This window comes from Poecilia mexicana, unplaced genomic scaffold, assembly GCF_051168715.1.
Source record: "Poecilia mexicana isolate PSO_F unplaced genomic scaffold, ASM5116871v1 scaffold_2, whole genome shotgun sequence".
NCBI classification, from domain to species: Eukaryota; Metazoa; Chordata; class Actinopteri; order Cyprinodontiformes; family Poeciliidae; genus Poecilia; species Poecilia mexicana.
Window position 1 is genome coordinate 43,905,535 of NW_028263371.1, and position 15,550 is coordinate 43,921,084.

General features: G+C 40.7%; 1 protein-coding gene across 2 annotated transcripts in view; it reads left to right on the top strand.

The window, feature by feature from the left end:
- The window catches only part of LOC106923764 (activin receptor type-1), a 35,478-nt gene that overhangs the window by 7,902 nt on the left and 12,026 nt on the right, over nt 1-15,550 (top strand). For both annotated transcript variants that reach the window (XM_014997042.2, XM_014997049.2), the window contains exons 2-3: nt 13,183-13,253; nt 13,794-14,048. In XM_014997042.2, the coding sequence (XP_014852528.1) occupies nt 13,190-13,253; nt 13,794-14,048 (319 nt within the window). In that variant the 5' untranslated portion in view covers nt 13,183-13,189. The remainder of the gene's footprint in view (nt 1-13,182; nt 13,254-13,793; nt 14,049-15,550) is intronic.

The window sequence follows — 15,550 nt, forward strand, 5'->3', positions numbered from 1 at the left end:
CGTTTTTGGGGAACCAATAAACATCCTTAACATGACTGGGGAATGCCTGGAGTACGGCAGCATTTCTCCTCCGGGGCTGCTGGTTGAAAGCGAACGGCGGGAAGAGCGCTGAGGTGAGCGGATAGACTGAACAGGGCGGGCGGCTGAGTAGCTGATGCTTACCGTGTAAATGTAGGTTTACCGACGAACCGCACAATAAATTTCATATCCCGGTCTGAAGAAACGGGTGGCGGAGCGCATCGTACATGGCTGGTAGATGAGTTTCTGAGTGTGACCAGTGAAGGTGTCGTAAATATCCCGTATTGCTTCCCCCCGTGTTCGTCCCCCGGTCTAACGGTTCGTCAGTCCGCTGGTCCATTTCCTCACCTCCACCCCATGTTCGTTCATTCGCCCTCTCCTCCCACTCCAGGCGGCATTTCCCGTATTTTCAAACCCAAAGCGTGACAGGTTAGGTGGCAAGGTGAGTTTAATTAATCTATTAAACTCACTGAAGATTAATACATTAAACTAAAAGCTGGATTGTAGACATTTTTTATAAGCATATTTGTGAGCCTGCCTCTTTGTTATTAAATTCAATATAATTTCAGATTTTTCTATAACTTTTCTTCTGGTTAACTTAGAAAGTGAGATATTATTGTTACAGGTTAGTTTTCTAAACTACAAAAAAGCAACTGTTAGGGATGCTCAAATATGAAAAATTGGACTGATATTGATATCTGATAGTAACACCGGTATTATGCCAGATTTACCAATATTTCATTTTATAATTTTTTTTATCCGATTACTCGATTAATCGTAAGAATAATCGATAGATTACTCGATTACTAAAATATTCGTTTACAACAGCCCTAATCCAGTTTCATGGGCAATATTTTCGTATACGGGTGCTAACTGTAAATGTCCTCATATTACATTGTTACACTTCCAATGGTGTTTTTTTTTTCAGTGGCTCATCACAGTTTAGGAGGGTAAATAAATGGCTGTGTTTTTCAGAATTAACTTTTCATGGACTTTCATAACCTAACATAACCTTAGGACAGACACAAAATGCCTCAACATTTAGCTTCATTATTAGTCATCTGTGTTTGTTTGCCTAGTTAAATCTAGCTCATTTACAGCATACGACTAGAACGCTAAACAAAATAAAGTGAGTACTTCTCAAATGTTTTAGAGCTCAGATCAATGTCCAGCCTGATTCCTGAGTATCTGGTAGCACTTGCAAAAGACATAAGAAAATTGATCAATTGTTTCAAATTTTCAGGAATGATATGCGATTGCGCTCCTTGTGTTGCGAGTGTAGCCGAATGATTTATCTCTACAGATTAGATTTATTACTTTGCGTTGCGAGACGTACGAGACACTCATCTAATATTACATCCACAATAACAGTAAATGCAGTAGTTTAACAACATTGTCTACTCAAAGGAGGAAACAAAGTAATGGTAAGTAGTAATATTGTGACTTCTCACCAGAATACCAGTTCAGTTTTTGTAATGGGAGAAGATGGTCTATCTTCTCCTCATAATCTAAGCCATTGTTTTCTTTATCTGCTGTGTTTGGCGCCACCCTCTGACTGAAACCATTAAGGCTTGCTTGTACACACAACTTCCATGGACACCAAATTTTGGGTTTCTCACAGATGTGTGCAGTGACCATTAGACTGACTCGACTACAGTGGGCATGTGAAAAGTAGAGCAAATTATGAATTGGGCTCAGGTCTTCACTTGGTAGAAAGTTCTACACTGAAGAGTGTTTGTTCTGTGCCTTACCGTGCCTCTGTAGACTGCCTTTACACAGCTTGAATTTCGGAGCAAGTTACTGACTGCATGGTTGCCGTTTTGCGCTGATGAAGCTGAACACCAAGCATTTCTGGTCGCTAGAGGATCTTTTGATGGTTCTCAAGTGGAGGCTATTATACCTCCAAAAAATTGTTAATGGATATCATTTCCCTGTTAGATTTGATCTTGCACTCATTTGTAGGGCTGAAACGATTCCTCGAATGATTCGAGTACCTCGATTACTAAAATTCCTCGAGGAAAATTTACCTGCCTCGAAGCTTCGTTAATTTATATTTTATTAGTTAGCGCACCGTGTTCCGGCCGGGACTTCATTTGCGTTGCGCGGAGCTCTCACTTCCGCCTCTGAGTTGTTGACAAAAGCTAAGTCTCAGCGGCATAAAGTCCAATCTTCAAGATTGGCCCGTGGGGATTTTATTGATTGATGATAATGCCAGACTTTTTATCGTTTTTGGGGAACCAATAAGCATCCTTAAAATGACTGGGGGAATGCCTGGAGTACGGCAGCATTTCTCCTCCGGGGCTGCTGGTTGAAAGCGAACGGCGGGAAGAGCGCTGAGGTGAGCGGATAGCCTGAACAGGGCGGGCGGCTGAGTAGCTGATGCTTACCGTGTAAATGTAGCTTTACCGACGAACCGCACAATAAATTTCATATCCCGGTCTGAAGAAACGGGTGGCGGAGCGCATCGTACATGGCTGGTAGATGAGTTTCTGAGTGTGACCAGTGAAGGTGTCGTAAATATCCCGTATTGCTTCCCCCCGTGTTCGTCCCCCGGTCTAACCATAGACATAATATAAGGGTAGACGCCGCATTGGCTGCTCCGGCGCAGGAAATACGGCGGCCATCTTAGAGCGGTATAAACTCCTACTTTCCTCAATCAAAACAATAGACGATGCCTCAGCTCTGAGGGATATTATTGTTCGGATCTATGGATTATTGATGTGAGGGCTCCACAGACAGCATTTCACAAGTAAGATGGACATATTATTGTGTATATATTGTGATTATATTATATATTAGAATATTACTTTACTGTATTTATGTCCACCGGCGAGATACCAGCTAATATTAGCTGGTATCTCGCCTAGCTGGTATCTGAACCCGGTGTAATACGGGTTCAGCCCCGCTATGAAGACTAACTGAGATTCTGTACATCTAAAAATATTAATTATTCTCTAACATTGACTTAGATTATATGACACAAGAGCATTAGAAATGAAACAATATAACACATATTATAAAACTTATGTGTTATAACATTCACCAGCAAAGTTTACACAGGTGGTAAAGACTATTATTTATATGTAATTCTTTCACTAGTAAGATACATCCCAAATCTTCCGTTTTTGTTTTGAAAGTTTCATAAAGACACGATGTGAGGAAGAAGAGGGAGAAATCTATAAAGAGAGACGAATTCACTGCAGCAGGATGGATCTCATCAGATTTTGGACTTAATCTCAGCTGCTGAATCTCTGAAGCTAGAAGTCGGCAAAAAAAAAAAAAAAAAAAAAAAAAAAAAAAAATATATATATATATATATATATATATATATATATATTTTTTTTTTTTTATTTTATAAAAAAAATTATATTTATATATATATATATATATATATATATATAAATATATATAAACATATATATATATATATATATATATATAAACATATATATATATATATATATATATATATATATATAAACATATATATATATATATATATATATATATATATATAATTCAGTATTAATTATTTATTTGTGCCATTATGAATCTTTATTTGTGTTGTATAGTTATTTAAATATGTATTGATATTACTAAATAATTTATTAAATAAATTATGAACGGCTGTGTGCTTTGTAATATGCTCTTTATACATCAATATCAGAATATTCCATTCCTATTCTATTGTTTTAGCCACTAAGCATATTTAAATACTTAAATAACTTAAATAACATACTTAAATAATACAATTGTTTATAAATGTAGCTTTGATAGCTGTTTGAATAAGGTTTCCAGTAACAAAAAAGCGTGTTATGATCGATTAAATGCGCTGATCCGTCACTGTGCCTGTTAAACACATAGGACCGAGTAGAGTGGTATACCGCTCCAAGATGGCCGCCCTAAATCTTGTCAGCGACAATAGGCGACAGCGGGGCATGAGGCGTCTATCCTTATATTATGTCTATGGGTCTAACGGTTCGTCAGTCCGCTGGTCTATTTCCTCCCCTCCACCCCATGTTCGTTCATTCGCCCTCTCCTCCCACTCCAGGCGGCATTTCCCGTATTTTCAAACCCAAAGCGTGACAGGTTAGGTGGCAAGGTGAGTTTAATTAATCTATTAAACTCACTGAAGATGAATACATAAACTAAAAGCTGGATTGTAGACATTTTTTATAAGCATATTTGTGAGCCTGCCTCTTTATTATTAAATTCAATATAATTTCAGATTTTTCTATAACTTTTCTTCTGGTTAACTTAGAAAGTGAGCTATTATTGTTACAGGTTAGTTTTCTAAACTACAAAAAAGCAACTGTTAGGGATGCTCAAATATGAAAAATTGGACTGATATTGATATTTGATAGTAACACCGGTATTATGCCAGATTTACCAATATTTCATTTTAGATTTTTTTTATCCGATTACTCGATTAATCGTAAGAATAATCGATAGATTACTCGATTACTAAAATATTCGTTTACAACAGCCCTACTCATTTGGATATTATCTGGACTTTATGCCTGAGAAGTTGGGCCGGTAAACAAAGTACAAAGCTTGTTTAGACTACTGCTATTTTTTTTTTTTCTTTTTCGTTCCCACATCCTGCCACTAAGGATAATGTCCATAAAAGTTCAGGATTTCAGAGCATGTGTGAAAATGGGAGTGGAAGACATTTACAACTGCCCTGATCTCTTAGAAGTCTTTACTCTAGAAAGGCAGGAAACTCTGCCGGCTATAAAGGCCAGAGTGGCAGCAGGATGTCAGAACCAGATTCAGCCGCACTGATGCACACAGTGGCGTAGATGCATTTATTGTATAGTTGCAAGCTGTTTACCTAGTGATTATCAGCATGGTGTGGCCAGATTGAACATAACAACCAAGGCTTATTACTCCTTGCTGTTATTTCACTGGTTTCTAAAGGAACATGATGTTTAAGAGGAACACCTTGATGCAAATCTTTGTGTCCTTTTCAGCGATGCATTGCCCCCCCAGGCCAACTGAGCCTTGAGGGATGGCCATTTGCAGCATGAATGTCTGCGCATTCCTCTTTTGGCAAACATGGCTGCTGGCCATAAAGACTGTCTCTGTATTGGCTGTTTTTAGATGTTTTGGATGGTGCGTGAAAACGGTTGTCTAATTGCTATGGTGACAACTGCATGGAAGGCTTGTTAAGTGAAGAAAAACCTTCAATAATTTCTCTCAGTAAATTTCACACAAAACAAGGCCGTGATGAAACATGCAGAAGGAAAAACACTATTTGTGCGAGGAAAAAAAAAATAGATTTGTGCTGGTGTTTTGAGAGTACATGAGTTAAAATACTGTTGAACAAGCTCCGTGTCTTTTTACTTCTGAAAGCAAACAAATTGGATATTTTGCAATTCCATAAGGAAAAAAAAAAGAAGACTGTGGGTGTGTCGGTGTTGTTGTTGGTGTGTGTAGGTGGTTTGCAGGGTGGGGCACCATCGAGGAGAAAAGACACCCATTGTCTCCGAGTACATTTGATCTAGGGCAAGTACTTTGTATGTGTGTGAGCAAACACCCAGGGCTGCAGTGTATCCAAGGAACAAAAACCTGCTATGCTTCTGCCTGCTACAATTAATTCATGAGTGACAATTGCACATAAGCAGGGGGCCATTTGCATTTGGTCTCATTGCTCTGCTTGTGAAAGAGGGCTACTGCTGAGAAACTGAAGGGCCATGAGAGATGGAGCCCGGCCAGGCCTGATGGGGCACTGCAAATCCCAAAAACACTAAAGTCCCTCGTTCATTCACTACTTGATGGGACTCTTGTCCTGTGAACATGTGCTTCCAGAGGCTAAAAAGCTCCACATTCTGAGCAGCACTGTGATGCTTCTGCTCATAAGAACATGAATGCATTAGTCTCAGTGGAATGGCACTGTGGTGTTTTTAGATTGGAGATTTTGACTGTGATCTCTGATCACAGCAAGACAACTAGTGGATGCAGGGTGATGACGGGTGGGACATCTCCCGCCATGGATAAAGAACGCTTGTCATCATTTCAGGCAACCTCTATGCAAAGAGATGATGGTTATACTCTTGGCAGATCCACAAAACACTTCAAGGTTGAAATAAGACACATTTTTGCCATGTCTAAGTGTGAAAGGACTGATGTGGCAAGTGGGGGGTTGAAATCAGCCTTCCTCTGTTGCGCCCCTGACTCAACAAGTGAGGTAATCTGACCCTTGCTTCATTTGCAAGGGTCAAGAGATGCAAGTCACTTGCTGACTTGTATATATGCCGGTTTGGTGGGTCAAGGGAGTGTTGGAGGGACCATGTGACTTGCGCAACCAGTCAGGATCACTAAGAGATGGAGGAAATTCTTAAAATGTGGCACTATTTAAAAGAAAATAATGTTTTGCAATAGTATGAGATTGATTGCCAACTCCTGATTTCACTCTGTTTAAATTTAACACATCTTGACCAGTAATGTATAAAGAACCGGCTACTTTATGCCGTTATAACTTTTTAGACATTTTAATTACTGATTGTTAACCACATCAGCTTATGTGATGGTATTTTTTAAACAAGTAATTTTTTTAAAACCATTTCTCCACATCCATATCTATGTGCTCTGATTCAGAAAAAGATTTTGATATTCACCCTTTATGTCTGACTCAGTGTAGACTCTGTATGGCTAACTTCCTCCTGACCTTCTTTAGGGTTTTAGGCTCAGGTTGTTTACTCTTTATTTGTAGTTCAGTCGTTCCCAGTGTCGCATTTTTGCTTGGCATAGAAAGGCGAGCATGTTGCTCTGCCATGCTGTGGTGTGGATATGAATGTGGGCTGTTGCAAAGAGTACTGCTTTTGCCCTCAGGTCTGCATTACACCCACATCCACCTAGGAGCGGACCATCTGTGTGTCCCTGATGGCACGTCGGCTCTCTGGTTGCAGGTCAGGGAGGCATAGCGACGGGGACACGGACAGCAGGCTCCACATTGCCCTGAACTCAGCCTGTTCCTTCCACTTGCCGCCCTGCAGTTCGCTGCAGTCTTCTCGGTGCCGAGGCTATTTGTGCCATGGTAACCGTGCCAGCTTGCCAGCACAGACACAGATTCCACCTCTCGTCTCCCTCTCTGCCAGCGTGATGACTCAGCAACTCCTGCAGGGGTTCAGCAGCCTCCCTCCTCAACCTCGGTGATGCACCACGCTCATCAGACAAAGTAGTGTTTTGTCATTCTCTCATTGTAGCTGACCTGAATACTAAATGCAGGGTTCCTGTGCAGTGTAGAAAAGTATGGAATTTGATGTCGGTGTTTTTCCAGAGTATGGAAAATTCCAAGACGTTAGTCGCCATCTCATCGTCTAAATGGCGTTCTGTCCTTCCTCCATAGTATCCTTTCTTTTTCCTTGGATATTTCCTTGCGACCATCCTCCCTTATGTCTGTCCTTTTTTGTTCCTTCCTCTCTTCCTAGTGTCCTTCTGTATTTTTTGTTTCCACCATTAATTTCTTTCATAGCTGTAACTTTTCCTTCCTTATTTTCTTGTGTCCTTTGTTCTTTATTTGGGTTTCTTCTTTCTTTTATGTGTCCTTTTTTCTTCCCTGGTTTCTTGTCCGTTACTTCCCCTCTCCTATGTGTTTCTCCTTCCTCCCTTGTTCCCTTTGTTTGTTTCATCCTTTCTCCCACGTGTCCTTCTTTGCTTATCACATATCTATCCTTCCTTTTCACAGGTCCTTGCTTCCTCTTTCTTGTATCGTTTTTCTCCTTTGTTCTTTATTTTCTTCTTTAATCCCTTTGATCTATAAGTTACTTTCAAGTTTTTGAAGATATCATATTTAAAGTCTGCCTGGACTAAACATTTTGCATGAATTTATATTGAATCGTTATGTTTTTAAGATGAACATAGGCCACCTCTGAGAAGTTGGGGAATTTTTACATGAACTTGTGTAGGATCCCAGTAAATGGACTAAAATAACAAAGCAGCCAACCACATGGAGCTATTTGAGCTCCTGTGGAAAGTTCTTTCAACCATCTGTTGTAGGTAATGGATGACGATGATGATCAGATTTTCAGGAATGTCTAACATGTTTCTAATTCATCTTGACTGCTTTTTTAGGTTTAGTTGTGCTAACAACAGAATGTGAAAGGCATGTGTAATCATCTCTACATAATCGCTTTAAGCTCTGCTCAACTTCTTAGAGTAGTTCTTATGAAGACGGCTCTCTCTCTCTCTGTCACTCTCTCTCTCTCTCTCTCTCTCTCTCTCTCTCTCTCTCTCGGGATCACTGCAAGGAGACCGGGATGAGAAACATTCCGTCAAAAAATATGAGCTACGATTACTTTTAAGTCTCTCCAGTAGCACTCAGCGGGAGTGCGGCTGTGCCCAGTTTTCTCAAATGTGCTATTGAGATATTTCTTGGTGCTGTTCGCACATTAATTAGATTGTGTTGTGCTGAATTGTGGCCTGTCTCCTCTTAAACTCAGTTCCCAGCTTAGAAGTCTTAAAGGTTTGCAAGTAATCACGCAAATTCTTAAACCAAAATACAATTTTTGAGCTGGTTAGAGTTCACTTTATTATACAACTTCTCATTCTTTAGGGTGTAATATAATGTCAACCAAAACTGTTAGACTCTTCTGGGAAGGCTTTCCATACAGATTTAGGAATGTGTTTTTTTTTTTTTTTGGGAATATCCGGCCGTTCTTGCAGAAGTGCATTTGTGAGCTCAGACGCAGATGTTGACGGAGACCGTCTGGCTCACAATCGCCTGTTGCACTGAAGCGCTATAGTTTATCTTACTTATAAATAAAAAAAAAAGCTTTACAATATAAACCCCTCCAAACCTGACTTTACACTTGACGCAGTCCAGTAAGACCGGTGCCATTCTCCTGGCAAATGTCGATTCACTAGTCGTCACGACGGAGAACACGTCGCACCTGCTCTGGATCCCAGCGGCGACTCAGTCTGCGGTTTTGCATTGCACTTTGTGACGTAAGGCTTGGATGCAGCCAGGGAAAACCATCCCACTAACCTCTCTACGCACTGTTCTTAAGCTAATGTAAAGACCACATGAAGTTTGGAGGTCTGTAGCTGGTGACTCTGCAGACAGTTGGCGACTTCTGTGCACAATGACCCTCAGCATTTGCTGAGCCTGCTCTGTGGCTGGCTAAGTGGCTGTCATTCCTAATAATGAGTTGACTGTGGCATCTGCTCACTGCACCACGCTGGAACTCACTAAATGTTTGTAGAAGCAGAGGCTGCATGCCTAGGTGCATAATTTCATACACCCGTGACCATAGACGTGATTGAAACGCCTGAATTGAGTGGTTTAGATGAATTACTCAATACATTTGGTAAAATAGCATTTCTATTTACACAATTATTACTGCTAAAACCTAATCGGTGAGAGAAGTGGGAGTGCACACCCTTGGCAAAATGTCAGCCCTGTGAGCACTTGCTACACAACACAGCCAAGGAATTCAATACACGGGAGAAGAGGCCTGCAACAGACAGTCACAGAGCGCCACAAAATTGTGTAGTTGAATTGCAATCAGTTCTGCAGATGCTAGCCCTGCCTCTCTCCTTCTCAAGAATCCCTTCTGAGGTTTCCAATGTCAAAGCTGTTGGCCAGTTTCATGTTTCGTCATGCCTCAGTGTTACTTTTTGTTGTGCTTTTGATAAGCAAAAAAAAAAAACCGTCATATTTTCCAGTCCTAAGCATTATATAAGAGTTGTAAGAACCTCACCGGATTAGATTTTTATCCATCTATTTTTTTTTTTTTTTTTGGGAAACTGGATAAATTTTTGCTGGAGACGACTTGGACTGAAGTTTCACCAAGAACACTTTTTCCTTTAAAGAGATATGAAGTTTTAGGACCCAAATTATCTATAACAAATAGTTAATTTGTTATAGTTTATTTAAACCAGTGTGTAATTGGAAGAAAGGGACTAGTATCAAGGGTATTACTTTAGGTCCAAAAGGCCTTTTGGTTTCTAACAAAGAAAAATGTAATGAACCATTTTCTGTCTGAGGCTGTTAAGCAGAGACACAGGACACCATGCTGTTCTGCTGTCTGAGGCTTATTTATTTAGTTTTTTTTTTAGTTTTTTTTTTCACCAGAGATGCACCCATCAGGCTCTTATTGGCACGTACGATTTCCTGGTTTTGTGTGTGGTTCAATGTGCAAATCGATCACCAGTTAGTCAAACATAGAAACATTTAAACTGGAAATTCAAAGCAAATGTCTTGACAAACTGATACAGTTCTTATAAAATCCAATTCTGTTCAAAGCAATCCAGACCAGTCCCATAACACGCTATTAATTAGATTCAACTCCAACTGTATACAACCCAATTCAGTCTGGTTCATAAACCGATGCAGTCAGGTTCAGTCTATCATATAGTGCCATTTGCTGAAAGGCTATATAAGCAATTGGAAACACAATTTCTGTTTTATTGATGATGCATCTTAACACATAAAAAAGGGTATGAGTAAGGCAAGGCTACGAGTATTTTCTATAGGAAAAAAAAAATAAACGGAACACATATCTGATGCTTCATCCAGAAAAATGACATGACTCAACATACAAGTATTTTCTCAAGGGAACTTTCCATTGTGCGTTTCTTGTCTTTCCAAAGTTGATTACATCGATATTTTTTTATAACACCCCCCAAGAAAGAGATGCAGCTGAATGCAGTAGGACTGGACCTGGTGTACCTTATATGGGAAGGGGAAAAAAAAAAAAGCTGAGGACAGTCTTTAGGCAATTTCCATCACTGGCTGAATGAATGACCCCTCACTACTGCTTCAAAAGGCCTACATAGTTCTGACTGCAAGGCAAGTTTAGTTTCTGTGCAAACTCAAACGGGCTCCAGTACACCCAAGTGTATCTCCTTTCTCCGTTAGCTATAAGATGAGCCAATAACCTCACCTCCCTCCCCCTCCCCATAGCAGGGTGTCCTTCTAGCTCATGTCCCCCCTGGCACTAAAGCTAGACCTCCCCCTCGTCTTAGTTTACTTCACCGACACAGGCTGCCTCCTCCCACATGTCTCTCTCTCTGACCTACTGTCCCCTTGCTGCCCACAGGCCTTACCTCCTCCTGCCCTCCTGCCCGCTGTCTGCCCCCTCTGGCGTTCCTCCTCTCCCTGGTCCCAGGGGAGCAGACGGAGCTCCTGATTATCTCTGTGTGGCAGCCTCTGTTTTGTGCTCTGATTAAAGGAGCAGCATGTGGTCTGTGTGCAAGCGGCATGTGCAGACGCCGCCGTTGGCCGACGCTAGCATTACGTGCTTAATCATTTATGTCTGGGAGATGGGCACAAAGGCCTGGAGAAGGAGGGGTGGGAGTGGATGTAGGTGGTGTTGGGGTGTTTATCAGCGGCACAGATGCACTCAGGCGCACATGTTGCCAAGATAACGTTCCCAGTGCTTGGGATAACATGACCAGGGCACACTTCAGGCCATGTCTCCACAGACTGTACATATTATCTTTATAAAATGAGCAGCTTCGGGGTTGACTTCCCTCTCGGCTTGTATTGGTCGACGAAACTGGCATACCAAAGGCTTCACAAACTTAAACCTAGTCGCGCTTCTTGCATCCCTAAAAACACTTGAGGCTCAGCAGGACTTTTGCAGGAAATGGCAAAAGTGAGTTTATGAGCAACGTCGGTGATTCAGTGCAATCGACTGGGTTTCCTTTGATGCTCAACATGTTTTTAACCAGTTGGGTTGGCATTAAAAAGAAAAACTAAGCATGACCCCCATTGTTTTCTGATTGGAATCAATGTGGTATGTGTGTTATTGAATTTGAATGACTGCATTGAAATGACATATCAGGAGTGGGCATCTCCAGTACTCCAGATCTGGTGTCCCGAGTGTTTTTGGTCCGACGCGCCTGTAGCAAATGAATACTTTATTAGCAGGCTTCTGCAAAAAAAAACAAAAAAAAAACAAGTTCAGCCATTTAACATATTTGTTGGAGCAGGGACACATAAACATATGTCCTGCATGTTTTGAGGATCGGAGTTGGCCAGCCCTGAACTAAACATTTTGGTTTGTAGACTGAATTTGTTAATTTATTTGTAAATTTGCACCATCTTAATAAAACTGAATTAAATTGAGTGGAGGTACCTAGCAATAATGGCCTTTGCTAGGTTTGTAGGATAAAAGGGAAGGTTAAGAGTGTAAGAACTCTATTCCTGCTTTCAAGTACAGTGGTGGCAGTAGAATTGATAAAGCGGCATATTAAGGCATTTCCCAGGAAGTTAAAGCATCCGCACAATCAAGCCTTCTAAATAAATGACGACTAATCATCCTGCCAAATTAAAAGCCTTGATCTGAGTCCCATAGAAAATTTGTAGCCAGAGCTGAAAATCTGTTCAAACAAGGTGGCCTGGAAACATTACACCAGTTTGGTCTGGAAGAATGGGCCAAAATTCAAGCAAACTACTGTGTGAAGCTTTTAGAAGGATGCCCAAAACATTTCACCCAATTCATACAGTTTTTAAGTGCAGTTCCACCAATTACTTAGCAATTGCATGTATTCTGGCATTTAGCAAATACAAATAATTTACCGATTCTAAATGACCTTAAATGATAAAAAGTTGTTCAGTGTTGGCAAATATCTGGTTTCAGTTGTAAAAGCAACTATTCAGCCATGTATTCATTGTTCTGTGTCACTTTTGATCCTTCATACTCTCCAGGTAAATGATATTATTCAGGAAACCTGTCTGTCCTGTCCCTCCCAACCCCACTTTCCCCCCTTTTTCCTCACTCTTGCCTCACTGCCAAGTAGCTTGTCCCTTCAACACGCACACACCACACACACACACACACACCCCTCTCTCACACAGAGGCAGCCAATAAGAGAGCACCAGTTTCCCCATTGCTTGCCACTCAATGCCTTGTTGCCAGGGCCAACAGGAAGGCATGAAGACCCTCTTTGCTTGAGCATTTGAAACTTGGTGTTGACTTTTTTTTTTGTGAATGAAAGAAAAGGTCTTCATTTACAAAGTTGTGTCTTCTAAATATGTCTAGGCTGACAGAATGATCAGCTCTTTCCCACTGAAAGAAGCTAAATTTAAAGAAAAAAGTACTAAACTAACCCAACATTAGCTGGGTTTACATGCAGATTTTCTTTCTTTCTTTTTTTTTTCAATTAAATGACAATGAGGTTTTCATTGAGCGTCTTCCTTCTTCTTTCTTTTAGGTCTACAATGACAAGAGGGGCCTTTCTTTGGTTTCTGGTCGCCCTGGTTCTTCCCTGTTCCTGCGAGAACGGTAAGAATTTTGTCTCAAAGCTCATCAGAGCTAAAAGACCTTGAGCTCAAACAGTTAGCTTTTTTTTCCCCAGATACAAAAAGAAAGAATCCAGTTGAAATTGGTTGTTGTGCTACCTCTGAATGCAGAGTTTTACTGCACTGTCACCAGAGTACATACAGTCTTTTCTCTGTCGCTCTCCTTTCTCTTGCAGCATACACCAAAAAAAAAAAATCACACATTTTTCTTCCCCCTTCTCACCACCCGTCTCTTAGTCTGTCTCCCTTTCATCTGCTGTCTGGCACTGTTATTTTAAACAGCTGCAGTGGATTGCAATGGAAAGTGCTTTTCAGAGTGGCAAACCACTCGTTTTGCCCATGTTTACAGCACATTCGCTTTAACCAAATCTGGAAGAAGGATAAGCAGAAATCATTCGTCCCGCAAAATCAAGCAGGCTTGTTTGCCTTAAATGGATGGGTTTTTCCATGCAGGATTTTCTCTAATAAAGGTGCAATCTGATGTGTGGTGTAAATGTTTTTTTTGTTTTTTTTTTTCCCCCAGGTGAGGACGGCGTGAGAGCTGAATGTTTATGTGAAGGACCGTCCTGCAGGGGTGGGGAGAGATGTTTTGGCTGGCAGTGCTTTGCTTCTCTCTCGGTGCTGAATGGAACGACAGTCTTTGAGAGAGGCTGCGTTGTTGAAGGTGACGAAGATGGGCCGTTGCTCTGCGGACAGCCACCAACTGCGGCACTGGTGGTGAAGTGCTGTCACGGACATTTGTGCAACATGAATGTCTCGGTGCAGTTTCCAGTGAAAGGTGAGGCATCGTCCAGCCTCGGCACTGGAAATATTTATTTTACCATCATTTTGAACATTGCTCCATATGATTTTTCTGTCTGATTTTGTTTTGTTGACATTTATGAACTATTTTCCTCAAAAAATATGCTAGCTAACGTGGGTAAGTTCAATTGTATCACCACTTGGCTGGACGACATTTGCTTTTGCCTCTGGCTCATTTCTGTTGAGCCAGCAGGATCCCCCAATCATCCCCTATTTTTCCAGTTTTACAAGCTTTATTCAAGCTTTTTGGGGTTTTTTAACGTAACTTTTAGCTGGCATTAAAAAGGTCTGAAAAGCTGTTTTAGGGGCAGCGCTATGTAAAATCGACTTTCCATCATGTTATAATATTATTCCTTCATCAGAAACATACCTGGAGTGTTGCCTGGACTCTTTCATGGATGTTTGAGAAATTTCTTAATCTCCCATGGAAACTATTCAGCTGTGCAAAATGCCTGAAGGATTGAGGTGCAGCTCCTCCCCTTTTCGAGCCACAGCTCCTCCCCTTTTCGAGGCACAACTCTTCTTCGGAGCTGCAGTTTCCAAGCTACAGAGCTTCTACATTACATAGCACCTTTCCCCCACGCCTCCCTCACTCGGGTCCTTCAGATTAGAAATTATGTATAACATCTGGCAGCAATGTATTGCAAATGTAATGTAGTTTTTATTTTTGTTTTTATTTAGCTTCATAGGAAGCTGAAATCTAGTCGAGGCTCTCTTGAAGGGGATCGTGTTTGTGGCTGTGCAGCCTTCCCGGTGGTCGATTCTGACCTTGGTGCCCCTTCCCTTTTTATCTGCACCTCAAGTGTGAAAACCAAGACAAAAATACCCTATAATAAAAATATGCTTGCATTTTTGAAAATAGATTAAATATGATGAAATACATCACATTCAGTTTTTATAGTATCGGTCAGGTCCACCAAATAAGGCTTTGAATACCAAGTTCATTACTTCATTTCCTGAATCGGTGAAAAAAAAAAAAAAATCTAAATACTTTTTTAGATTTCAGTGAAAGGTGAGGCATCGTCATCGTAATTCTCTGCTGCTAATAAATTGTATTGTTTTGTCTGTAGGACAGCCTCCTAGTTTTCTCCTGGAACGTTCCACAGTGCTGGATCATACAGAAAGGGGGATCTGTGACCATTTGCATTGCACAATCTGTTTACATTGACCAGAGTCCAGGTCGTCATTTACGCTCTCTTCTCTTCAGAAGATTTAAAACCATGACCATGTAAAACCTGCTATGAAGGACTTACTACTCCTTTTTTTTTTTTTTTTTTTTTTTTACCACAAACAGCTGTGAAATCATAGTTGGACCAGATTTGTTACTCTTAAATCTAACAAAGTATGGACTTTAGGACTATTTTAAACTGATATGAATGAATTATAATGTTGAAAACGACTTCAGAAAACGACTCCGTCCTTCCCTTGTAATTACTTTTTACCCTGTTGAAGTGACTTGACTTGCCCTTTAAACCAGAC